This window comes from Oncorhynchus kisutch, linkage group LG13 (assembly GCF_002021735.2).
Source record: "Oncorhynchus kisutch isolate 150728-3 linkage group LG13, Okis_V2, whole genome shotgun sequence".
Lineage (NCBI taxonomy): Eukaryota > Metazoa > Chordata > Actinopteri > Salmoniformes > Salmonidae > Oncorhynchus > Oncorhynchus kisutch.
In genome coordinates this window covers 48,884,488-48,911,449 of record NC_034186.2, presented here as the reverse complement: position 1 = coordinate 48,911,449, position 26,962 = coordinate 48,884,488, and the positions used below count along the sequence as shown (strand labels likewise).

Here is a 26,962-nt window from a genome sequence, read left to right as displayed (position 1 = left end):
ATGGCAGAACATGTGCCTGAGCCTCAAGGAGAGGAATCAAGGAGACAGGACTGAGTAAATCTGGATGGATGGAGCTCACCTGCCCTCTGTTGGTCAATTGTCATCCATCAAACATTTCCTGGAGCAATAGAGTATGATTTCAATATTTACTTAATCTTGAGCCACTATACCAAAACTGAAAATGTACAAAAACAATTACTGCATAACTCTTCATGCTATTCACTCAATTTGAGACTTTGGCCTAGATTCAATCAGATCAAGTATTAATGTCGATAACCAAGGTGTAACTGTGTGGAGATGTTCTTGATCATTTTCATGAAGGCACACCCGTCCCACTTGTGTTAGAAGTTCAGAACCAGAAAGTGTAGGCCATATAGAAATGACACTCCAAATTAAAATCCTTAAACAAAATGAGGACTTCTATCAGCCTATAATCGAGGTGTAAATTACCTCACATTCCAGTGTTCGAACTTGTAAAAAAAAGGCTTAATGGGGATTTATCTTAATGGCAATGTGCGCTTTAGGTATACTGCCAGGAGCCTCTTGTGGATTTGACAGCTCTAACACAGTTCCAACTCCGACACTGCCCAAAAGCCGCTATGTGGATGTTGGACAAGTAACTTAATGCTATGCCAATACTGTTTACAAATTAAGAAAGTATGACTGACAGATACCAACATTTATTACATATTTATTGAACATTAATGCGTATGATAAAGCTCTCAATGTATGAACTCTAATAATATAGTATAAAAATGTAAAAAGTACAAATAACGAGTCATTGTAAACATCCATAACAAGATAAACGCAAGTTTATCATGTCAGTATTTCTTCAGCACTGTATAATGTGTTTTGATAATGTAGTGTGTCATACTGTTTGAAAACCATGCCTCCAAACAACTCCCAAACAGCTGGGAGAAACATAGTGTTTTTTTTTCTGGAATTAATGACACTGAACAAAAATATAAACGCAACATGCAACAATTTCAAAGACTTTACTAAGTTACAGTTCATATAAGGAAAGGCCATAATCTATGGATTACACATGACTGGCAATACAGATAGCTTTAAAAGAAGGTAGGGACGTGGATCATAAAACCAGTCAGTATTTGGTGTGACCACCATTTGCCTCATGCAGTGCGAGACATCTCCTTCGCAGAGTTGATCAAGCTGTTGATTATGGTCTGTGGAATGTTGTCCCACTCTTCAATGGCTGTGCGAAGTTGCTGGATATTGGTGGGAACTGGAACACAGTGTCGTACACGTCAAACCAGAGCATCCCAAACATGCTCAATGGGTGACATGTCTGGTGAGTATGCAGACCATGGAAGAACTGGGACATTTTCATCTTCCAGGAACTCTGTACAGATCTTTGCGACATGGGGCCGTGCATTATCATGCTGAAACATTAGGTAATGGCGGCGGATGAACGGCATGACAATGGGCCTAAGGATTTCGTCACGATAAAATGCAATTGTGTTCGTTGTTCGTAGCTTATGCCTGTCCATACCCTAACCCCAATGCTACCATGGGGCACTCTGTTCACAATGACATCAGCAAACCGCTCGCCCACATGACACCACACACGCTATCTGCCATCTGCCCGGTACAGTAGAAATCCGGGATTCATCTGTGAAGAGCACACTTGTCCAGCGTGCTAGTGACCATCAAAGGTGAGCATTTGCCTACTGAAGTCAGATACGGTGCATAACCGCTGTCAGGTGAAGACACTGGTGAGAACGATGAGCACAAAGATGAGCTACCCTGAGACGGTTTCTGACAAGAATGTGCAGAAATTCTTCAGTTGTGTAAACCCACAGTTTCATCAGCTGTCCGGGTGGCTGGTCTCAGACGATCCTACAGGTGAAGAAGTCAGATGTGGAGGTCCTGGGCTGGCGTGGTTACACGTTGTCTGCGGTTGTGTGGCCAGTCGGACGTACTGACAAATTCTCTAAAATTACGTTGGAGGTCGGCGTATGGTAGAGAAATTAACATTAAATTATCTGGCAACAGCTATAGGTGGACATTCCTGCAGTCAGCAAGCCAATTGAACGCTCCCTCAAAACGAGACATCTGTAGCAAAACAGTGCATTTTAGAGTGGCCTTTTACTGTCCCTAGCACAAGGTGCATCTGTGTTAATGATCATGCTGTTTAATCAGCTTCTTGATATGCTACACCTGGATGGATTATCTTGGCAAATAAAAAATGCTCACTAAAAAGGATTTGAGAGAAATAAGCTTTTGTGCGTATGGAACATTTCTGGGATCTTTTATTTCAGCCCATGAAACATGGGACCAACCCTTTACATGTTGCATTTATATTTTTGTTCAGTATACATATTTAATACAAAACGGTGAAAATGGCTTAATGCAAGTCCTTATTTTCAGGGAGGGTACAAAAAAGAAATGTACTTGATCAAACAAAAAGAAACGATGTAATAAAAACTCTGGCCTAAAATGGCCATTACAGTAAAAAATGGCTACACACAGGGAGGGCATCATTGGTAGCGGTTGTTGTAAGAGAATATGGAATAGAAAAACAGGCGAGTAACATGATGGATGAGGAGGATATGTGGGCGAGTCAGTCAGTCTGCATATCCAATATCCCATGCTGCCGTAGGGCTGGATTGTGCCACACAACAGAAATAAAATCGAAATAAGAGAAGTTCGCAACAGGGCTTCTTAGATGCGGCAGGGAAAGGGAGGGGGATATATGACACTAAGTATCGTAGCCTAGGTCAGTCCAGTAGTATGCAGTGCATTATATCCTGTAGAGGGGAGAGGAGGGGGGGAGTAGAAGTAGCAGGGTTGCGGGGTGGGGTGACGCTGATGAGCTCAATAAGGGCGTCCATGTTTGAACCTGTCGATGTGGAATGTGAGTTTGAGGGCAGGCCCGAGCTTCAAGCCCATGTATTTCATCATCATGTCGCTGCGTAGTAACAGGAGGGCTTTGCCATCAATCTCCTGCAACACATAGGAGTGGGATAATATTTGAATTTGCTATGGAGGTTATAAACTCAACAAAACACTTAAGAATAAAAAACTCCTTGCACTAAAAACAATGGCATAACATACAGTGCATTCGGAAAGTATTCACATCCCTTGACCTTAATCCCTTCTAGAAGGGATTACATTATTTTTTCCCTCATCAATCTACACACAATACCGCATAATGACAAAGCAAAAACAGATTTTATAAATGTTTGCAAATGTATTAAAAAACAAAAACAGTATACCTTATATTTACATAAGTATTCAGACCCTTCGCTATGAGACTCAAAATTGAGCTCAGGTGCATCCTGTTTCCATTGGTCATCCTTGGGATGTTTCTACAACTTGATTGGAGTCCACCTGTGGTAAATTCAATTGATTGGACATGATTTGGACAGGCACACACCTGTCTATATAATTCCTTTTGCTGGCAAAGTCCCACAGCTGACAGTGCATGCCAGAGCAAAAACCAACCCAGCTCCAAGACAGGACAGATCTGGGAAGGATTACCAAAACAATTCTGCAGCATCAAGGTCCCCAAGAACACAGTGGCCTCCATCATTCTTAAATAAAATAAGTTTGGAACCACCAAGACTCAGGAGTGGCTTCGGGACACGTCTCTGAATGTCCTTGAGTGGCCCTGCGAGAGCCCAAACTTGTACTCAATCGAACATCTCTGGAGAGACCTGAAAATAGCTGTGCAGCGACGCTCCCCATCCAACCTGACAGAGCTTGAGAGGATCTGCAGAGAAGAATGGGAGAAACTCCCTAAATACAGGTGTGCCAAGCTTGTAGCGTCATACCCAAGAAGACTTGAGTACTGAGTAAAGGGTTTGAATACTTACAGTGGGGCAAAAAAGTATTTAGTCAGCCACCAATTGTGCAAATTCTCCCACTTAAAAAGACGAGAGAGGCCTGTAATTTTCATCATAGGTACACTTCAACTATGACAGACAAAATGAAAAAAAGAAAAATCCAGAAAATCACAATGTAGGATTTTTAATGAATTTATTTGCAAATTATGGTGGAAAATAAGTATTTGGTCAATAACAAAAGTTTCTCAATACTGGTCCGTTAACCCTCATATACCCTTTGCTGGCAATGACAGAGGTCAAACGTTTTCTGTAAGTCTTCACAAGGTTTTAACACACTGTTGCTGGTATTTTGGCCCATTCCTCCATGCAGATCTCTTCTAGAGCAGTGATGTTTTGGGGCTGTTGTAGGGCAACACAGACTTTCAACTCCCTCCAAAGATTTTCTATGGGGTTGAGATCTGGAGACTGGCTAGTCCACTCCTGGACCTTGAAATGCTTATTTTACGAAGCCACTCCTTCGTTGCCCGGGCGGTGTGTTTGGGATCATTGTCATGCTTAAAGACCCAGCCACGTATCATCTTCAATGCTCTTGCTGATGGAAGGAGGTTTTCACTCAAAATCTCACGATACATGGCCCCATTCATTCTTTCCTTTACACGGATCAGTCGTCTTGGTCCCTTTGCAGAAAAACAGCCCCAAAGCATGATGTTTCCACCCCCATGCTTCACAGTAGGTATGGTGTTCTTTGGATGCAACTCAGCATTCTTTGTCCGCCAAACACGACGAGTTGAGTTTTTACCAAAAAGTTATATTTTGGTTTCATCTGACCATATGACATTCTCCCAATCTTCTTCTGGATCATCCAAATGCTCTCTAGCAAACTTCAGACGGGCCTGGACATGTACTGGCTTAAGCAAGGGGGACACGTCTGGCACTGCAGGATTTGAGTCCCTGGCGGCGTAGTGTGTTACTGATGGTAGGCTTTGTTACTTTGGTCCCAGCTCTCTGCAGGTCATTCACTAGGTCCCCCCGTGTGGTTCTGGGATTTTTGCTCACCGTTCTTGTGATCATTTTGACCCCACGGGGTGAGATCTTGCGTGGAGCCCCAGATCGAGGGAGATTATCAGTGGTCTTCCATTTCCTAATAATTGCTCCCACAATTGATTTCTTCAAACCAAGCTGCTTACCTATTGAAGATTCAGTCTTCCCAGCCTGGTGCAGGTCTACAATTTTCTTTCTGGTGTCCTTTGACAGCTCTTTGGTCTTGGCCATAGTGGAGTTTGGAGTGTGACTGTTTGAGGTTGTGGACAGGTGTCTTTTATACTGACAACAAGTTCAAACAGGTGCCATTAATACAGGTAACGAGTGGAGGACAGAGGAGCCTCTTAAAGAAGAAGTTACAGGTCTGTGAAAGACAGAAATCTTGCTTGTTTGTAGGTGACCAAATACTTATTTTCCACCAAAATTTGCTAATAAATTCATTAAAAATCCTACAATGTGATTTTCTGGATTTTTTTCTTCTCATTTTGTCTGTCATAGTTGAAGTGTACCTATGATGAAAATGACAGGCCTCTCTCATCATTTTAAGTGGGAGAACTTGCACAACTGGTGGCTGACTAAATACTTTTTTGCCCCACTGTATCTGTCTTTAAAAAAATATGTTTTAATGAATTTGCTAAATGTTCATAAAAACCTGTTTTTGCTTTGTCATTATGGAGTATTGTGTGTAGCTTGATTAGGGGGGGGGAAATGATTTAATACATTTTAGTAAGGCTGCAACTTCACAAAATGTGGAAAAAGTCAAGGGGGGTGAATACTTTCCGAATGCACTGTAAGTGTCCTTCTATGCTGATTGTGCGGTCAGGCTGACATGTGTACATAGAGATGCAATAGGATACTACTGTTCTATTCAATTCTGTAGATACATACGTGTTTTCTGAAGAGATCTGCGTGGGGGGCCAGTAGAGGGTCTATGTCTCTGATGAACTGCATGACGTCCTCTACCGTCCACAGGTTGGGGTCCTGGCCACTGGGCCGGGGGCACTCTCTGAAACGCTGAGAGCCTGTGTCGGATGGCGGGTCAGAGTAGAGATACAGAGGAACATTAGTCACCAGTGGGGTTTGTTATTATGGAATGACGAGCATATCCATCTAAAGTGTTTCCGTAAAGCCATACACAATCCATAAATTTGCTTCACTAAAAATGGAAAAATAATTCCACTGAACAACATAATTTTTGCCTTTAATGTCATGCACTGCATTAAAGATGATCCCCTACCTGAAGAGTTGAGATGTAGCAACTTGGTGGGGAACCGCAGGCTCAGAGGCTGCCCTGTCGAGCCTGGGGACAGGGGGCTCTTCTTTAAGTGCTCCGACCCCCCTACACCATTCTCCATGAGGAAAGGCTCACCTGGAACAACATGGAGGAGAGTCAATGACAAGGCCCAAGTGACACACCTGTAGCCTGTAGTTTAACGGTAGTCAAAAAGTTTGCTTAGTGGGACATTACTGGCTACACTCAGGGCTGTTGCGGTGACCGTATTACCGCTACACCGGCAGTCTTGAGGTCTGACCGCAGTAAAATTCCATGCGACTGTTGAGTCTTGGTAATCTCTTATGTCCCTCTAACCACTCTGACATAAATGCAAATGATATCGAAAATCACATCAAACACTTGCTATCAAAACAGTATCAAAACAGTATTATGCTTTTAAAACTCACCTCACTGTGATGATCAATTTGAAGAAAGAAGTTCAACAGCAGGTTGAAACTGAGTGTAAAACATTGTTGTTGTGGATGTTGTTTCAAAGCCTAACATAACAAAATGGATAGCGCTTCTAAGGTGATGATTCATTCAAAACACCAATACGCATTTTAGAGCTTATACATATGCATTAGTTTATGAGCCCAAGCCCGAAAAATACCTGAATTAAAATGATGATTGTGCCGTTACACAATACATAGCCTACCACATGTTACACATGGCAAAAAAACATACAACTTATTTAAGATGTCTTTGGTACATAATTGAATCCTACAGACGAAGAACCATATATGTGACATTTAAAAAAAAAGAGATATACATGAAAAATCATTATTGGACACCATTTTTCTATAGTGAACCGGTTTCACAAGCTTTCCACGCGCTAATTAACAATCATTTTAAATGTAAAGATAGGCTCTCGTGGAATAACCGTTTATGTGCACCACTCAGAATGGACGGACAAGCGCACAACCTTTCTGTTGCTGATGAAAATCACAGAAATGTGGGAAAGAAACGTAAAACAAAACTAAAATAATGGAAAGACAGGCAAAGGAAGATCTTACGGGATGCGGGAAAACCCTATACAAATCGTAAGGGTCAAGAAAAAACTGGGAAAAGCTGTCCAAAAGAGGTATGTGGAAGAACCGTATATCAAACAATCAAGCTAGCTAGCTATAGAGTACAGTAACTAACATGTATGTTCTGGGTTGTCTAATTTGTAACTATAGAGAAAACATATTAGCTAAAGTTCGTTGGCTACTAACTCATACATTATCGTTACAAATGTTATTGCTAGATTATAGAAGAAACATAGCTAGCTACTTTTTCTCCATCCACCGGATGATTCGACATGGCTACAGTAGCTAGCTAGTTACACTGTATCCTGCAGGGAAGAGCGTGTTCCACGACGTGCAGAAAGGATTGTGGAAAGTTGATTGATGAACGCAAGCTGCATCTGTTCAACAGTTTCTACACTGTCCCATACGAGAAACAACAAGCGTTGATTCTCTCCGGCTTAGAACAGGTTAGAAATAAGACAAAACGCCTATTTTTATAATAGCTATATTGAACAATTGCATAGTTTAACTTTGACAGTAATGATACGTACATTAACGTTAACTCTAAAAGTGCTGTGTTACACAATGGTGCAATACAAACTCATTCTGTGTATAGATTGGGAGTGTGTGAAAGATGGAGGTCCTCATCAAGCAATATCCTGAATGTGCTATAGTATATTAAATTCTGAATACATCATTGTCAATTTTTATTGCAGCATGAGGTGAAACGGAGACGTAAACCTGAGGATACAAAGGAGAACAAACGATGGAAACAAACCTTCAAATACCATGTACAGCAAGCAGGCTAGAGATTGAATGTGTGCAAGGTTACTTTCATGTCTGTGTTCCAGCTAACCAACAGCCGTCTTCAGGCAAGTGAAAATATGAATTAATGTCTATATGAATATCAATTACAAACATATTGTATTCTCTGTACTAGTTTTTAATAACCTGCTAATTGAAATGTAATTGTTTTGGTCAGGTTATTCAGGAAAAGTTAGCTGAGGCAGGTGAGGTTGCAGGGTCTCCAGATCAGGTTACTGAGGCTAGGTCTCCTTTAGAAGATGGAAGAGGGAAGCATAGCAATATAGGTAATGCGCTATGGATTCCAGCCTGGATTATTTCACTATAGCAGTGCTCTAAACAATTTTCTAAACATTAACATAGAGTATCGAATGGATGAATAGCGAATTCTGAAACAAAAATATAAAAATGTTTATTACTTTTAAACAAAATGATGGTAACTAAGCTGTCCAACTACCACCTGAGCATTGAGGACTGAGTGCCGATTACCTTCCCTCTCCCACCGGACAGCACTGGCCTAATTCTCGCCGCCCTACAGGACCCCCCGGCCACAAACGGCAATGGCGTGACCGGGATTTGTACCCCGGTTATAGCGACACAGTTGCACTCTAAGGCAGGTCCCTAGACCATTGAGAGAATACAAGTTTAACAACCCCTTGTTGTCTCCTTACAGGCCACATCGGATACATGCTACAGTGAAAGAGGGCATCAAGGAGCACATTCTATCTTTCCCAAGAACCCAGAACCACTACTCTCGGATGAAGGGGGATGTACACAGAGAATACCTCAGCCCTGATCTGAATTTGTTGCGAATGTACCGACTCTACAAAGAGAAGAATACCACATCATCTGCAAAATTCTGGGTTTATAGGGACATTTTCAAACAGCAGAGTCTCAATTTCGGCCAACCCAGGAGTGACACCTGTGGCAAATGTGACGCATTCTTCACTAAGATGTCAGCAGCAACATCTGAAGAGGAGAAGAGGAAGATTGCAGTTGAAAGTGAGTTGCACCATCGAAAAGCCGAAAAGGCCTACACACAGCTTCAAAGTGACACTGAGTGGGCTAAAGCCAATGCTGACTGCCATGTCATTTCTGTGGATCTACAGGGGGTGATGTACACCCCTAATCTGACCCACTCCAATGTCTACTACCAGCGGCAGCTGTCAAATTTTAACTTTTGCATCCAATAACTTGGAAAAGAAGATCCTGCATACATGTGTGTTTGGCATGAGGGGATTGCACACCGAGGGTCCATTGAGGTGGCAAGCTGCATAATGAAGTGGGTGAAGACAAAATTCACACCACTCACCAAACCAGAGGTGCGCAAGTTGATCATATTCAGTGACAGATGCTGTGGGCAGAATAACAACTGGCGGATTCTCAATCTGATGTCGATGCTCGTCTCTATGGGTTACTTTACCCAAGTTGAGCAGAAGTTCATGGTCTCTGGTCATTCTTTTCTTCCTTGTGATCGATCTTTTGCCACCATCGAGAAGAGGCGCAAGGTGTCAGTCCTTCATACACCTGATGATGTTTCAAAGATGATACTTGAAGCACAACCAGCAAAACCATTCAAGGTGATGAGGATGCAATGTGAAGACTTCAGGCACCTCCCAGATTCTGTCCTCAAGCACCCTCAGTGAGGTGGTTAAAAGTCACAGGTATTGCACAGAAAATAGTTTACTAACATCCCATCAACATGCAACATGTTGTTCTAACAATAAAATATCCAATTGCTTGACTGTGAAAGTTGTTATTGATGTCAGGAACTTAAAATGTTTCTGTTCTAATTTCAGTTGAGGATCCTTGGAATCTGTACACCAGACAGAGCCACAGTCTATTTGAGGGATGGAAATCGTGGCTGATCTCCAAACCAAAACAAGGAGCTATACCTCAACCTCCCTATTTTTCAAGCCACTACCCTTTGAGCATATGAGAGTCCTCTGCCCATCAAAAAAAACAAGTACCAAGATCTGATGACCATGCTCAACTACTTGCCAGCTGCTGCACGCTCTTTTTATGAATCACTGCAGAGTGAATCATTTGTTGTTAAACCAAGCTACATAATTAACCGTTTTTTCTGTGAGTTTATGATCCCCTGAACCTGTATACTGTATTGAATCTGTATACATTTCAGAAGACATGTCACCCCTATTGTAGGAAATGAAATGTATCGTAGGTGTTTTCTATGTGAATCAATTTGTGTATGATTTGAACCAGCACAATATATTGAATTAATTTAATTTTAAGATGTTGTTCCTTAGTGTAGAAAATGTTATGTACAATGTGTTCTGTTGATAATTATTTTGTGTGTGATCATTTGAACCTTTTTTAATCTGAATGAATTAAAAACAAATAAGTCATCACATACAGTATGTGAGTATTCATTTGATCTTGATTCCCTTTTTTTATTCATTACAATATACAGTGTCTCTCTGTCACCACATTTAGCATGAACTCTAAGCAGTTAATACTTATTTACTGCTGTCACCTCAGTGCAGAAGGACATTTCTTGCCTTTAGCATGGGTATAACGCAATTCACAACTTAATTGCTGATCATAGTGTTAAACACAAAGAGAATGGTTTTCTGAACGTTTTGTAATATTGACCTTAGAGACCTGCATAATGGACATGCATATTGACACATCACATTGACCTAATGTGGTACACACAATTAATAATATAAAAATAACTGATTATCTTAAAATGGAAAAATTGTCACATATATGGTTCTTCGTCTGTAGGATTCAATTGGTCTAGCCTATACAAATTTGAGTAATCGCCTTTGAGTGTGGACTGTATTATTATGCATACTGGATGGACTGGTTACCTTATGGACGCTCCAAAATGTCTATCAACGAGTCTGGGAGAGAATATATAGCCCTAGGCGATGCTGAGGGTTGTGCAGGGCTGTTTACAGATAAGCCTATAATTAGAGTGAATTTGTATTTGATTATCCAGTTAATAGGGAATTTTTATATTTTCATAACTAAATTGGGTGATATTACCTTTCGCTATACAGACTACCTCACCACCATCGTTTCCATCTCGTCCCATCTCTCCTTTATTCCTTTCTAGAGCGTGCAGAGGGGCTGTCAACAGTTTAGTGAAATATGTTTTGTAGTGGAAACATGGTACCATCAATGTTCCCAAACAGATTTTGCTTGCCTCTGCTATAAAACTGAAGTAGCCTACCAGGCATCATTGAAAAACGTATTGGCGGGAAAGTGCACGGCCTCCATTCGAGTGCATGCAGATGACATGTACTTTTCCCCCTGCCCATTTGATATTGAGCCATTCTAAATCTAAACAAATTGTACATATTAGTAAAGATGAGATTAAATTGAGAATAGTCTGATGGGTAAAAATATGAGAGAACAACTGTGCAGTCTGAGGCAAGAAACAGTGCAAACTTTTTTGTACGACTTTCTCAAATCATAAACAGCCTATAGTCGCATATGTTTGGATTTGTAAGACATTCTAAGGTTTGTATCAGTCACAACTACAGTTGCCAAATAACTAAACCTAACGTATAATAACGTGCGTGACTGTTTCAAAGGTTCACTTTTACGCTCAACATAAGCACTTCATATGCGCACTCGCTCTGGAATGGGAAAAATATCCTTTCTACTTTATTTAAGTTCAATTATATAAAATCATAATACAAAATAATGGCACGGGACTTATGCATGTCTTGTCAACTAAGTGAACAAGCCTACAGCCTGTGGCATGGAGCATAGCCAGATAACATACAGTATGCCAACTCACATTCTGTTCTTCAGAAATACATTTTCTTCATATCATGTTTCTTATTGGTGTATATTAAATTGAATATACACCATCACTATAAATCCATTATAGTCAGGTCTAAAGAAACATTATGATTTGAAGAAAATGCATTTCCGAAGAACAGAATGTGAGTTGGCATACTGTATGTTATCTGGCTATGCTCCATGCCACAGGCTGTAGGCTTGTTCACTTAGCTGACAAGATACAAGCTGCTGATGCGCGAGCCTTTGGGAACATGTACATTTTTAAAATGTAGATGTTCCAAAGACATGTGGCTGGTATGCAGCTTGTATGTGGCTGGTATGCAGCTTGTATGTGGCTGGTATGCAGCTTGTATTCGTGGAGGCCTATCTGGAGATGCTAAACGTGTTGCTGTTAATTAATGGTCAATTACCGTGAGACCCGTCAGACTTTTGCATTACAAAACTGGCTGACCTCCAGTCCTAGCTACACCCTAAAATAAAAACTGGCTGACCTCCAGTCCTAGCTACACCCTAAAATAAAAACTGGCTGACCTACACAGTCCTAGCTACACCCTAAAATAAAAACTGGCTGACCTCCTAAAATAAGAGTTTTTGTTTGTGCACAAATGTTTTCCATTTGTTTTCCATTTGTTTGTCCCATTACCATTCCAGTATTTTACTTGCTATATTGTATTTACTTTGCCATCTTGGCCTTTTTTGCCTTTACCTCCCTTCTCACCTCATTTGCTCACATTGTATATAGACTTGTTTATACTGCATTATTGACTGTATGTTTGTTTTTACTCCATGTGTAACTCTGTCGTTTTATCTGTCGAACTGCTTTGCTTTATCTTGGCCAGGTCGCAATTGTAAATGAGAACTTGTTCTCAACTTGCCTACCTGGTTAAATAAAGGTCAAATAAATAAAAAAAATAAAGGTGCATGTTTCTATTTTTATCAATCAAGTTATTTTAAATGAAGCGTTAAGGATTTCCTAAGGAGTTCCTAAGGAGCTGTACCTTCCGAGGAGAGGCAGAGGTTTTTGGCCAGCTTGTGGGGGAGGGGGCTGTTGTAGGATTCTTGAAGGAACCGCTTGGAGCCTCTTCCTGGACCCGTCGTGAGGCCCTCCCTAAAACTTCTCCTTTCTGGAGGGAGTCGTATCAGAAAAGAGAAACAGTGAGGAGTGAAAAGTAAATACATACATACTTGACTCAAATTGACACTGTTACAATGTTGAAAAGGCCAAAAAGAAAGACAACCCTTTTCTGTCCTGAATCAACAGAAAAGCCATGGTTATGCCCCAGTACAGTGTGTGTGTGTGTGCTGACCTGGGTAGGCATGGCTGTCGTAATGCAGGCCCCCTCTAGGGATGGGCTGGCTCCCAAACAGAGGGTCACAGTAGAGGTTGTGACAGAGTTTCTCCAGGAAGTGCAGGACGTGCGTGACGCTGTTGACCGTGGGCAGGGTGAGGGTATGGTGATGGTGGTCGAAGTGGGCTGCATGGGACACAGAGGGTTAGGCTCAGACAGCCAATACTGTTCCTCACATTTAGCAGCAATGCCAAGTGAATAGGAGATATAGAGCTATGGTTTGATCAATTTCAGGAAGAAAAAGGATCTACCAGTCTGTAGTGCACAGGGAGGCTTGAAATAAATGAAGGAAAAATCTTATTTTTTAAGGAAATGCAAAGACTATTTGATTATCTCTATAAGCAAACTTCTAATAAAGTGTATAGAGAAAATAGCCCATACAGAAAGCAGGTACCAGTCCCAGACCTTACCTGATATGACCTCTCCCCCGTGACCTGGCTTGAGGCAGGAGAAGACAGAGCTCTGGTTGTGGGCACAGTCCACACAGGCCTGGACACACTGCTGTAGCACCGAGGAAGCCCGGCCTGGACCAACGTGGTCGGGCAGCTGCTGTACCCGCCGCCCGTCCAAGTGGGGTCCCACCTTCCCATACTTGTTCAGGTAGACACACACTGTGGGACACGTAGGTAGATGCAGGCAGTTCACGGACACAAACACAGAGGCATCAAACATTCAGCGTGTATACCACTCCGGCTGAAAAAGGCAGACTTAATGCATTTTCATGGATTATTGACTCACAAGGATGTCAGAGGGCATACAAGTATTCATAATAAAAGTTGCATTGCGCTCCACAGAAATCCATATGAGTATTATTTGCAGGGACGAAGTATTATTTTGTGTGTGTTTACCTGTGGCAGCATGCAAGGCGGCGCTGGGGATGGTGGCGTTGTCCAGAGCCACCGTGCTGGTGTCTGGCTCTGGCATACTGCTGTTGGGGGAAACGGGCACGGGGTTGGGCACCACCCGCTGTTTTCTCTGTTCACACAGACACACACACACATATACACAATGTTTAGTGGCAGTGGTATGCCCTCATCCATAAAAACCTAAAAAATATATAATTGTGTGTGTGTGTGGTTACCTTGCTGCCGGGCTTGGGCCCTCTCTTTTTGGGGATCTTGATAGACTCCGCTTGTCCCTCCTGCAGGACCATCCTCTGGGTCCAGTTGGCTGGCAGCCTCCCTCTGGGCCGGGACACGGGTCGCCCTGGGCCTGCCATGGCACCCTCCAGCCAGCCTTCTCTCTTCGCCCAGCCCAACTAAACACAGAGGTGAGAAGACACTGTTAGGGTCAAGTCAACCACTCTAGTTGTTAATTGGAGGGAAAACGTTACTTTTCTCAGTAGCAGTGGAATTAGAATAGAAGTGAATTCTTGACTTTAGTTAAACTTTTGACCAATAAGGTTATTATAAAATACTATTTCGATGCTGTGACACAGGATGAAACATACAACCCTACCCCACCCACCCTACCCCACCCACCCAACCCTACTCCACCCACCCTACCCAACCCGGGTCCTTGGTCTGTACCTTACTCCCCGGTTTGGGGCCTCTCTTCTTGGGGACCTTGATAGGCTCCAGTCCCTTTCCGGACAGGGGGGCCTGTTGTCCTACTCCGGCCCCCTTCTGCCCCCAGGGCCCTGTCAGCTTGGCTTTCCTGCAGCCTGGCTTGCGTCCCCGTTGGCCAGGCGGCTGTCCTGGCATGGGGTGCATGGCTGTTCCCTCGCTACCGTCTGAAAGGCAACCGAGGGTCTTGGGTACCACTGCTGTCCCCAGAGAGAGAAAGAGATAGGGGGAGTGTAAAAACAAAAAGTTCAAATAGGATGTTAAGGAATCAAACAAATGCAATTTATCCTCTAGTCTAGAGATATTCATTCAAGTTATGTAATTCATTATTTCCTTCTTTCATTCAAATGCTGCCTGTGTAACAGTATAACTTTAGACCGTCCCCTCGCCCATACCCGGGCGCGAACCAGGGACCCTCTACACACATCAACAACAGTCACCCACGAAGCATCGTTACCCATCGCTCCACAAAAGCCGCGGCCCTTGCAGAGCAAGGGGAACTACTACTTCAAGGTCTCAGAGCAAGTGACGTCACTGATTGAAACGCTATTTAGCGCGCACCTCTAACTAAGTTAGCCGTTTCACATCCGTTACACTTGGCAGGAAACAATGAATGTCAGACTCGGGAAGTAGCATCAAATTGACCCCATGACTGTTTGGTAATACACAATAACACATAACAAACCAGGAAAGAGCAGCAAATTAATCAAAATCATGACATAAACAGCCACTGATCAAGTAATGCCTCTAACAACACAGCAGGAGTTGTAGACCCGGCCACACACAAGTGCACATAGAACCAGACAGCTTTTGTGTTAAGGAGGGCCATGGTGACCCAGTTTGCTTTCAACTGTGGAACAAAGGGGCAAGTTGTGTTACACACTTATGTGTTACACTATTTTACTGCCCTGCCTTCATAGGGAAGGAAGAGAGACAGAGGGAGAAAGAGTGTTGCCAGGACTACATATACAAATTCCAATCTAGACACCGTTGACCTAGAGCACACAACAAACTATACCTGCCTCAGCTTAAACATCAGCACCACAGGTAACAAAAAAATGAAAAGCTGAAATGTCTTGAGTCAATAAGTATTCAACCCCTTTGTTATGGCAAGCCTAAATAAGTTCAGGAGTAAAACATTTGCTTAACAAGTCACATAATAAGTTGCATGTGTGCAATAATAGTGTTTAACATTATTTTAAATGAATACATCTCTGTGCCCCACACATACAGATAATTGTAAGGTCCCTCAGTCGAGCAGTGAATTTCAAACACAGATTCAACCACCAAAACCACTGACCAAGATTTTCCAATGCCTCGCAAAGGGCACCTATTGGTAGATAGGTAAAAAAAAAATGTTAAAAAGCAGACATTGAATATCCCTTTGAGGATGGCAAAGTTATTAATTACACTTTGGATGGTGTATCAATAACCCCAGTCATGATTTTCAAACTTTCCATAACAAAACCATCACCTATAGAGAGATGAAGAAGAGAAGAGTCCCCTCAGCAAGTTGGTCCTGGGGCTCTGTTCACAAACACAAACACACCCCACAGGGCCCCAGGACAGCAACACAACTAGACCCAACCAAATCATGAGAAAACATAACAATAATTACTTGACACATTAGAAAGAATTTACAAAACAACTGAGCAAACTGCAATGCTATTTGGCCCAGAATGCCTAACCACCGTGACTGACCCAAAATTAAGGAAAGATTTGACTATGTACAGACTCAGTGAGCATAGCCTTGCTATTGAGAGGCCACCGTAGGCAGACCTGACTTTAGGTAGTGCAGCTCGGTTTCCACCTCATTTTGTGGGCTATGTGCACACTGCGCACAAAATGAGGTGGACACCGAGCTGCACTTCCTAACCTTCTGACAAATGTATGACCATAGAGACACATATTTCCCTCAGATTACACCGACCTACAAAGAATTCGAAAACAAATCAAATTTTTTATTAACTCCCATATCTATTAGGTGAAATACCACAGTGTGCCATCACAGCAGCAAGATGTGTGACCTGTTGCCACAAGAAAAAGGGCAACAAGTTAAGAACAACCACCATTGTAAATACAACCCATATTTCTGTTTATTTATTGTTCCCTTTTGTACATTGTTACAACTCCATTACATAACTATAATATAACATTTTAAATGTCTCTACTCTTTTGAAACTTTTGTGAGTCAATATTTACCGTTCTTTTCTGATTGTTTATTTTACTTTTGTTTATTATAGATTCACTTGCTTTGACAATGTAAACATACAGTATGTTTCTCATGCCAATAAGCCCTTTGGATAGAATTGAGAGAATTCTTCACTGAGATAGATATCAATGGCAGAACTTGCAATGAGTGATACAATGCGGACACTCGCACTTAACACATGACTTAGCCTGTGGGGCAATATACCAGACCTGGGTTCAAATACATGTGTATTTGAGTATCTGGTATTTAAAAATACTTTTTCTGTTTGAGTATTTTCAAATACACAGATTAAAACAATTACTTTTATTTGATTATTTGAATGGTTATTTGTAAAAAAATAAAAAAAATAAAACTCATTTATTATTTCCAAATACTTATTTCAAATACTATTTTCAAATACCTGGGTTAAATGCATGGGAGTGTATTTGAGTCATTTCCAAATACATTAAAATACATTGAAATATTCAACTACAAATATAATATATTAGAATACTTAATTCACTTACATTTTAGTAATTTAGAAGATACTCTGAAGAGGTAGGGTTTCACATGTTTTCGGGAAGAAAATACAATGCTGTTCTAGATTCAGGGGGAAGCTGGTTCCACCATTGTGGTGAAAGGACAGAGAAGAGCTTGGACTGGGCTGGTGGGAGCTGCCAAGAGACCAGAGGTACATTGAATGTATGTGAAAGTAATTGAGACATTTGAAATAGTATTTGAACCCAGGTTTGTAAAATACACACACCCATAATGGCACGCACCAACATAAAGTCTGCAGGTTATAAATATACTCATGGACACATGAGACACAGTGCCTATCATATGTATTCACCCCCACTTGGATTTCCTTCACATTTTGTGGCGTTGCAAAGAGGCATTAAAATGGATTATATTGTGATTTTTTTTGTCACAAATCTACACAAAATACTCTTAATGTCAAAGTGAAAAGAACATTTTATAAATTACAACAAATTAACACAAAATAAATAACAAAAACATCTTGGTTATATACAGTGCCTTGCGAAAGTATTCGGCCCCCTTGAACTTTGCGACCTTTTGACACATTTCAGGCTTCAAACATAAAGATATAAAACTGTATTTTTTGTGAAGAATCAACAACAAGTGGGACACAATCATGAAGTGGAATGACATTTATTGGATATTTCAAACTTTTTTAACAAATCAAAAACTGAAAAATTGGGCGTGCAAAATTATTCAGCCCCCTTAAGTTAATACTTTGTAGCGCCACCTTTTGCTGCGATTACAGCTGTAAGTCGCTTGGGGTATGTCTCTATCAGTTTTGCACATCGAGAGACTGGAATGTTTTCCCATTCCTCCTTGCAAAACAGCTCGAGCTCAGTGAGGTTGGATGGAGACCGTTTGTGACCAGCAGTTTTCAGTTCTTTCCACAGATTCTCGATTGGATTCAGGTCTGGACTTTGACTTGGCCATGCTAACACCTGGATGTTTATTTTTGAACCATTCCATTGTAGATTTTGCTTTATGTTTTGGATCATTGTCTTGTTGGAAGACACATCTCCATCTCCATCTCAGGTCTTTTGCAGACTCCATCAGGTTTTCTTCCAGAATGGTCCTGTATTTGGCTCCATCCATCTTCCCATCAATTTTAACCATCTTCCCTGTCCCTGCTGAAGAAAAGCAGGCCCAAACCATGATGCTGCCACCACCATGTTTGACAGTGGGGTTGGTGTGTTCAGGGTGATGAGCTGTGTTGCTTTTACGCCAATTATAACGTTTTGCATTGTTGCCAAAAAGTTCAATTTTGGTTTCATCTGACCAGAGCACCTTCTTCCACATGTTTGGTGTGTCTCCCAGGTGTCTTGTGGAAAACTTTAAACGACACTTTTTATGGATATCTTTAAGAAATGGCTTTCTTCTTGCCACTCTTCCATAAAGGCCAGATTTGTGCAATATACGACTGATTGTTGTCCTATGGACAGAGTCTCCCACCTCAGCTGTAGATCTCTGCACAGTGCTCCTTGGGATGTTTAAAGCTTGGGAAATCTTTTTGTATCCAAATCCGGCTTTAAACTTCTTCACAACAGTATCTCGGACCTGCCTGGTGTGTTCCTTGTTCTTCATGATGCTCTATGCGCTTTTAACGGACCTCTGAGACTATCACAGTGCAGGTGCATTTATACGGAGACTTGATTACACACAGGTGGATTGTATTTATCATCATTAGTCATTTAGGTCAACATTGGATCATTCAAAGATCCTCACTGAACTTCTGGAGAGAGTTTGCTGCACTGAAAGTAAAGGGGCTGAATAATTTTGCACGCCCAAATTTTCACTTTCTGATTTGTTAAAAAAGTTTGAAATATCCAATAAATGTCGTTCCACTTCATGATTGTGTCCCACTTGTTGTTGATTCTTCACAAAAAAATACAGTTTTATATCTTTATGTTTGAAGCCTGAAATGTGGCAAAAGGTTGCAAAGTTCAAGGGGGCCGAATACTTTCGCAAGGCACTGTAAGTATACATTTTTTATGGCAAGCCTAAATAAATTCAGGTGTAAAAATGTGCTTAATAAATCACATAATAGTTTGCATGGACTCAGTCTGTGTGCAATAATTGGGGGTGACATGATTTTTGAATGACTACACCATCTACACTACATGACCAAAAGTATGTGGACATCTGCTCGTCGAACATCTCATTCGAAAATCATGGGCATTAATATGGAGTTGGTCCCCCCTTTGCTGCTATAACAGCCTCCACTTTTCAGGCAAAGGCTAGATGTTGGAATATTGCTGCGGGGACTTGCTTCCATTCAGGCACAAGAGCATTAGTGAGGTCAGGCACTGATATTGGGCGATTAGGTCTGGCGCGAAGTCAGCGTTGAAATTCATCCAAAATGTGTTCGATGGGGTTGAGGTCAGGGCTCTGTGCAGGCCAGCCAAGTTATTCCACACTGATCTCGACAAACCATTTCTGTATGGACCTCGCTTTGTGCATGGAGGCGTTGTTATGCTGAAACAAGAAAGGGCTTTCCCCAAACTGTTGCCACAAAGTTGGAAGCACAGAATCGTCTAGAATGTCGTTGTATGCTGTAGCGTTACGATTTCCCTTCACTGGAACTAAGGGGCCTAGCCCTAACCATTTAAAACAGCCCCAGACCATTAATCCTCTTACACCAAACTTTACAGTTGGCACTATAAATTGGGGTAGGTAGCGTTCTCCTGGAATCCGCCAAACCCAGATTCGTTCTTCCGACTGCCAGATGGTGAAGCGTGATTCATTACTCCAGAGAACCAGTTTCCACTGCTCCAGAGTCCAATGGCGAGCTTTACACCGCTTGGCATTGCGCATGGTGATCTTAGGCTTGTGTGCAGCTGCTCTGCCATGGAAACCCATTTTATGAAGTGAGGCACTTTGGAACTCGGTAGCGAGTGCTGCCACCGAAGACAGACGGTTTTTACGTGCTACGCGCTTCAGCACTCGGCGGTCCCGTTCTGTGAGCTTGTGTGGCTTACCACTTTGTGGCTGAGCCGTTGTTGCTCCTAGACTTTCCCACTTCACAATAACAGCACATACAGTTGACCAGGGCAGCTCTAGCAGGGTAGAAATTTGATGAACTGACTTGTTGGAAAGGTGGCATCCTATGCCGGTGCCACGTTGAAAGCCACTGACCTCTTCAGTAAGGCCATTCTACTGCCAATGTTTGTGTATGGAGATTGCATGGCAGTGTGCTCGATTTTATAAATCTGTCAGCAACGGGTGTAGAATCCGCTAATTTGAAGGGGTTGTCCACATACTTCTGTATATATAGTGAATGTACCTCACACACTCAATTATCTTTAAGATCCCTCAGTTGAGTAGTGAATTCTAAGCACAGATTCAACCAAAAAGACTAAGGACCTTTCCAATGCCTTGCAAAGAAGGGCACCAATATTTTTACAAAGCAAACACTGAATATCCCTTTGAGCATGGTGAAGTTATTAATTAGGCTTTGGATGGTGTAGCAATACAACCAGAACATGTGCAGACCAGCTGGCTGGTGTGTTTACGGACATATTCAGTCTTTCCCTATCCCAGTCTGTTGTCCACAATTGCAAAAAGAAAGTGAAGGTAACTGAACTAAATTACTATCGCCCAGTAGCACTTACGTCATCATGAAGTGCTTGAGGCTAGTTATGGATAATATCGCCTCCACCTTATCCGACACACCCCCATCAGACCCGCGATGCAAAAAGAAGGAAGTTAACCCACCTAAATAACGCAAAAGTTACATTTTAACATTCATTTGGAGAAGAGACAGTCAACGGACCATTTTGTGGTACTGAAATGTAAAGCTGTGACCGCAGCGCAATCAATAGGAGGTGAACAGCGCCTGGTGTTGAAATTATAACCTAGCTAACTTGTTATGCATGTGGCGCACAGGAATATATATCTTCATTTTAATTTGACTTTATAAACAAGAGGCTCTCTTCCGAGCCTTACATAAAATAACTTGGCTGAGGTAGGCTATGGCTTGAAATAAATGTGGCCTAATAGAAGTGGACGTTTTTCCAATTGGGCCTGCTTACAATGGCAACTGGACAAAAATGTAGCATCCTACATAAAACAATAATGTAAAGAAAAAAAGGTGACGTCTGCAAATGTCTGAATGTCTCGGGATAGCCTGATCCTGTAATGACAGAACAGAAAATACTGTCAGCATGAGAGCCTTGGATAAGTACTTAGTATTTGCTAAGTCATATAGGCTACTAAGTTACTTACTCAATGGGAAAAGTTGCATTTATCCTCGGACATGATCTTGTTGATGGTGGATGAGCTGGATGTGATTTTGATACGCAGGCAGTCCTTGATTGACTTGTGAAATCCAGTTTCTGTCGTGAGTCTAGATTGCGTTCACAGAGGAAAAATAGGACGCGCAGGTGTAAGTTGATCCAAACATTGTTAGCACATAAAATGCAAGTTTCCTTACTGTGCTGTATTCCTCTGAGCTTGCCACCCAAAACGCATTCAGGGACATGGCACTCCTGATTCTTCAACGTGTGTAAGCCTTCCAGATGAAAAGTCAAAATCGAACTACTCAAACTTCCTAGTAAAGGCCTCAAGTTTTTCCACCATGTCCAAGACTGTTTTCCCTCTTCCTTGTATTAACTGCAGATTTAACCCGTTTAAAGTGACAAAACAAGTCAGCCAAAAACAGAACGGAGAGGAAATCCTCATTTTCCAGAATGCGAAGGTGGTCAGCTGCTGCACATATTTAGCTTTTTCTGAGAAAACCGACAATCTGGTCACGCAGCCCACAGAACCACTCCAGCGCTTTTCCTTTACTCAGCCAGCGATTCTGTCACAAGCTTGTGGAAAAGAAGGTGTTGGGTGCTTGCTTCCAGACAAACTAAACACCTTATTTGCCTGCTTTGAGGATAATACAGTGCCACCGACGCGGCCCGCTACCAAGGACTGAGGGCCCACCCCCCTCCTTCTCCATGGCCGACGTGAGTATGACATTTAAACGTGTTAACCCTCTCAAGGCTGCCAGCCCAGACAGCATCCCTTGCCATGTCCTCAGAAACTGCGCATACCAGCTGGCTGGTGTGTTTACGGACATATTCAATCTCTCCCTATCCCAGTCTGCTGTCCCCACATGCTTGAAGATGGCCACCATTGTTCCTGTACCCAAGAAGGCTTAACCTTTTTGGGATAGGGGGCAGAATTTTCACATTTGGATGAATAACGTGCCCAGAGTGAACTGCCTCCTACTCTGTCCCAGATGCTAATATATGCATATTATTATTAGTATTGGATAGAAAACACTCGGAAGTTTCTAAAAATGTTTGAATGATGTCTGTGAGTATAACAGAACTCATATGGCAGGCGAAAACCTGAGAAAAATCCAACCAGGAAATGGGTTTGTAGTTTTTCAAAGCTTGGCCTACTGAGTACACATTGAGATATGGATGAGGTTGCACTTCCTAGGGCTTCCACTAGAAGTCACCTGTCTTTTGAAACTTGAATGAGGATTCCTCTATAAAGGAGGGGCTTATGAGACCTGTTTGAGTCAGTGGTCTGGCATAGTGCCTCGGTCTCATGACGCGCGCTCCCGACAGAGTTACCTCTCGTTCCAGTACCTTTCTGAAGACAAAGGAATTCTCCGGTTGGAACATTATTGATGTTTTATGTTAAAAACATCCTAACGATTGATTCCATACATCGTTTGACATGTTTCTAAAGGACTGTAATGGAACTTTGAGTTTTTGTCTGGATGAAATGCTCGCGCCTCATGAAGATGGATTACTGGGCTGAACACGCTAACAAGTGGCTATTTGGACAAAAATTATGGAACTTTATGGAACAAATCAGTCATTTATTGTCGAACTGGGATTCCTGGGAGTGCCTTCTGATGAAGATCATCAAAGGTAAGTGAATATTTATGGTGTTGTTTCTAACTTTGTTGATTCCAAAATGGTGGCTATTCCTCTGGCTGTTTTGGGTTCTGATCGCCGTTCTCAGATTATGCTTTTCCGTAAAGTTTTTTTGAAATCTGACACAGCGGTTGCATTAAGGAGAAGTCTATCTTTAATTCTGTGAATAACACTAGTATCTTTTATCAATGTTTATTAGTAGTATTTCTGCAAAATCACCGGATGTTTTGAAATCAAAACATTACTGCACGTAAGGTGCCAATGTAAACTGAGATTGTTGGATATAAATATGCACATTATCGAAGAAAACATACATGTATTGTGTAACATGATGTCCTATGAGGGTGGTGCGGTCTGCACAACGCATCACCAGGGGAAAACGACCTGCCCTCCAAGACACCTACAGCACCCGATGTCACAGGAAGGCCAAAAAGATCATCACAAACAACAACCACCCGAGCCACTGCCTGTTCACCCTGCTACCATCCAGAAGGTGAGGTCAGTACAGGTGCATCAAAGCTGGAACCGAGAGACAGAAAAACAAGCCATCAGACTGTTAAACAGCCAGACTCTAAATCATTGGCCACTTTAATAAAAGGATCACTCGTCACTTTAATAATGTTTACATATCTTGCATTACTCATCTCATATGTATATACTGTATTTTACACCATCTATTGCATCTTGCCTACGCCGCTCGATCATTGCTCATCCATATATTTATATGTATATACGTATATTGTTATTCCATCCCTTAGTTTAGATGTGTGTATTAGGTAGTTGTGGAATTGTTAGATGACTTGTTAGATATTACTGCACTGTCAGGACTAGAAGCACAAGCATTTCGCTACACTCACATTAACATCTGCTAACGTGTATGTGACAAATAAAATTTGATGTCTCCCTGACAAAGTTGATTATGCACATTACTTTATCCATTACATCTTTTAGTTCATCGTTTAGTCTGGCACACAGCACACTCTGATGGATAAGATAGTGCAAGCCATTCATTTGGGGGGGCGATATCCTTTAACCTGATGACCAGGCCGTGCCTGCCCACCATAAAAGGAGCCCAGTCAGTAACCACAATGTTGACTTTTTCGAATGACAGGCATGCTGCGTAAAACAATTCTTCCAGCTTTGTGAATATGATGTCCCTGGTGGTGTGTCCTTCGATGGGAATCCATGCCAGCAGCTCTTGTTTCAATTCCTTTCCATCAAAATGACAGACATATACACACACAAACAACTGTGCTACATCGGTGTTGTGAGTACACTCATCAAAAGCCAGGGCAAAAGGTTCAGCCTGATTGAGTCCCTCTTAAACGATCCTATGCACATCATCTGCCAGTGCATGGACGAGGCGGCAGGTTGTTGATGCAGACAGGCGCTGTTTGACAGACACTGTTATGCTATCCAAATAAAAAATTACCAAGAAACTGAAGATCTCGTACAATGCTGTGTGCTACTCCCTTCACAGAACAGCGCAAACTGTCTCTAACCAGAATAGAAAGAAGAGTGAGAGAGGCCTTGGTGCACAACTGAGCAAGATAACAACTACATTAGTGTGTCTAGTTTGAGAAACAAACACCTCACAAGTCCTCAACTGGCCGCGTCATTAAATAGTATATGCAACACACCAGTCTCAATGTCAACAGTGAAGAGACGATTCCGGGATGCTGGCCTTCTAGGCAGAGTTCCTCTGTCCAGTGTGTGCTCTTTTGCCCATCTTAATCTTTTCTTCTTATTGGCCAGTCTGAGATATTACTTTTTCTTTGCAACTCTGCCTAGAAGGCCAGCATCCCGGAGTCACCTCTTCACTGTTGACATTGATCAATGATCAATTAGCCTTTTAAAATGATAAACTTGGATTAGCTAACACAATGTGCCATTGGAACACAGGAGTGATGATTGCTGATAATGGGCCTCTGTACGCCTATGTAGATATTCCATTAAAAATCAGCCGTTTTCAGCTGCAATAGTCATTTACAACATTAACAATGTCTACACTGCATTTCTGATCAATTTGATATCTTAAATGGACAAAAAAAAGTGCTTTTCTTTCAAAAACCAAGGACATTTCTAAGTGACCCCAAACTTTTGAAAGGTAGTGTATACATACAGTACCAGTCAAAAGTTTGGACACACCTACTCATTCAAGGATTTGTCTTTATTTGTACTATTTTCTACATTGTAGAATAATAGTGAATACATCAAAACTACAAAATAACACATATGGTAATAACAAAAAAAAGTATTAAACAGATATATTTAGATTCTTCAAAGCCATTCTTCAAGCCACCCTTTGCCTTCATGACAGCTTTGCACACTTGGCATTCTCTCAACCAGCTTCATGAGGTAGTCACCTGGAATTAATTTCAATTAACAGGTGCGCCTTGTTAAAAGTGAATTTGTGGAATTTCTTTCCTTCTTAAATTAAAACCTCTACAGGATCGGTGGGTCCTCCTCATGCTAATCCCGTTAACAGTTGAGCTAACATAGGTTAACGGGATTAGCATGAGGTTGTAAGTAACATCACATTTTTCCAGGATATAGACATATCTGATATTGGGAGAAAGCTTAAATTATTGTTAATCTAACTGCACTGTCCAATTTACATTAGCTGTTACAGTAAAATAATACCATGCTATTGTTTTAGAGTGCACAGTTATGAACTTGAAACTGTATTAATAAACCAATTACTGACATTTGGGCAGTCTTGATATAACATTTTGAACTTAAATGCAATGGTTCATTGAATCAGTCTATAACATTGTACATACACTGCTGCCATCTAGTGGCCAAAATCCAAATTTAGCCTGGGCTAGAATAATACATTATGGCCTTTCTCTTGCATTTCAAAGATGATGGTACAAAAAAATACAAAAAAAGCTTTGTATTATCTTTTACAAGATCTAATGTGTTATATTCTCCTAATTTAACATTTACACAAACTTCAAAGTGTTTCTTTTTAAACAGTATCAAGAATATACATATCCTTGCTTCAGGTCCTTAGCTACAGGCAGTTAGATTTGGGTATGTCATTTTAGGCTAAAATAGAAAAAAAAGGGTCCGACCCTTAATAATGCGTTTGAGACAATCAGTTGTGTTGTGACAAGGTAGAGGTGGTATACAGAAGATAGCCCTATTTGGTAAAATACCAAGTCCATATTATAGCAAGAACAGCTCAAATAAGCAAAGAGAAACGACAGTCCATCATTACTTTAAGACATGAAGGTCAGTCAATCCGGAATATTTTAAGAAAGCTTCTTCAAGTGCATTCTCAAAAACCATGAAGCACTATGATGAAACTGGCTCTAATGATGACCGCCACAGGAATGGTTTTTGGTTCCAACCACCGTGTCTTTGTGAGACGCAGGAGTAGGTGAACATGTGTAGTTCCCACCGTGAAGCATGGAGGTGGTGGTGTGATGGTGCATGCTGATGAACTTTTGGCTGGTACTGTATATTGCTTATATAATTTTCGAGATGAAAAAAACATTTTCAGTGTAAATTTATTGAACAACTAAAACTAGATATAAACTACAGTGCATTCGGAATGTATTCAGATCCCTTGACTTTTTTCACGTTATGTTGCAGCCTTAATCTAAAATGGATTAAATAAAAATTATCATAAATCTACACACAATACCCCATAATGACAAAGCGAAAACAGGTTTTTAGAAATGTTAGCAAATGTATTAAAAAACAAAAACAGACACCTTATTTA

General features: G+C 41.4%; 1 protein-coding gene across 13 annotated transcripts in view; it reads right to left on the bottom strand.

Annotated features, from left to right (window-relative positions):
- Positions 1–664: 664 nt before the first annotated feature.
- Positions 665–26,962, bottom strand: part of LOC109902247 (polycomb protein SCMH1) — a 44,594-nt gene continuing 18,296 nt past the window's right edge. For 9 of the 13 annotated variants that reach the window (XM_031786455.1, XM_031786461.1, XM_031786452.1 and 6 more), the window contains 9 exons: positions 14,587–14,822; positions 14,139–14,315; positions 13,906–14,032; positions 13,468–13,668; positions 13,016–13,183; positions 12,707–12,832; positions 6,085–6,216; positions 5,736–5,869; positions 665–2,964 (listed from right to left, as the gene is read on the bottom strand). In XM_031786455.1, the coding sequence (XP_031642315.1) occupies positions 2,836–2,964; positions 5,736–5,869; positions 6,085–6,216; positions 12,707–12,832; positions 13,016–13,183; positions 13,468–13,668; positions 13,906–14,032; positions 14,139–14,315; positions 14,587–14,822 (1,430 nt within the window). In that variant the 3' untranslated portion in view covers positions 665–2,835. The remainder of the gene's footprint in view (positions 2,965–5,735; positions 5,870–6,084; positions 6,217–12,706; positions 12,833–13,015; positions 13,184–13,467; positions 13,669–13,905; positions 14,033–14,138; positions 14,316–14,586; positions 14,823–26,962) is intronic. The other 4 variants (XM_031786458.1, XM_031786460.1, XM_031786449.1 and 1 more) reach the window with 4 other exon arrangements.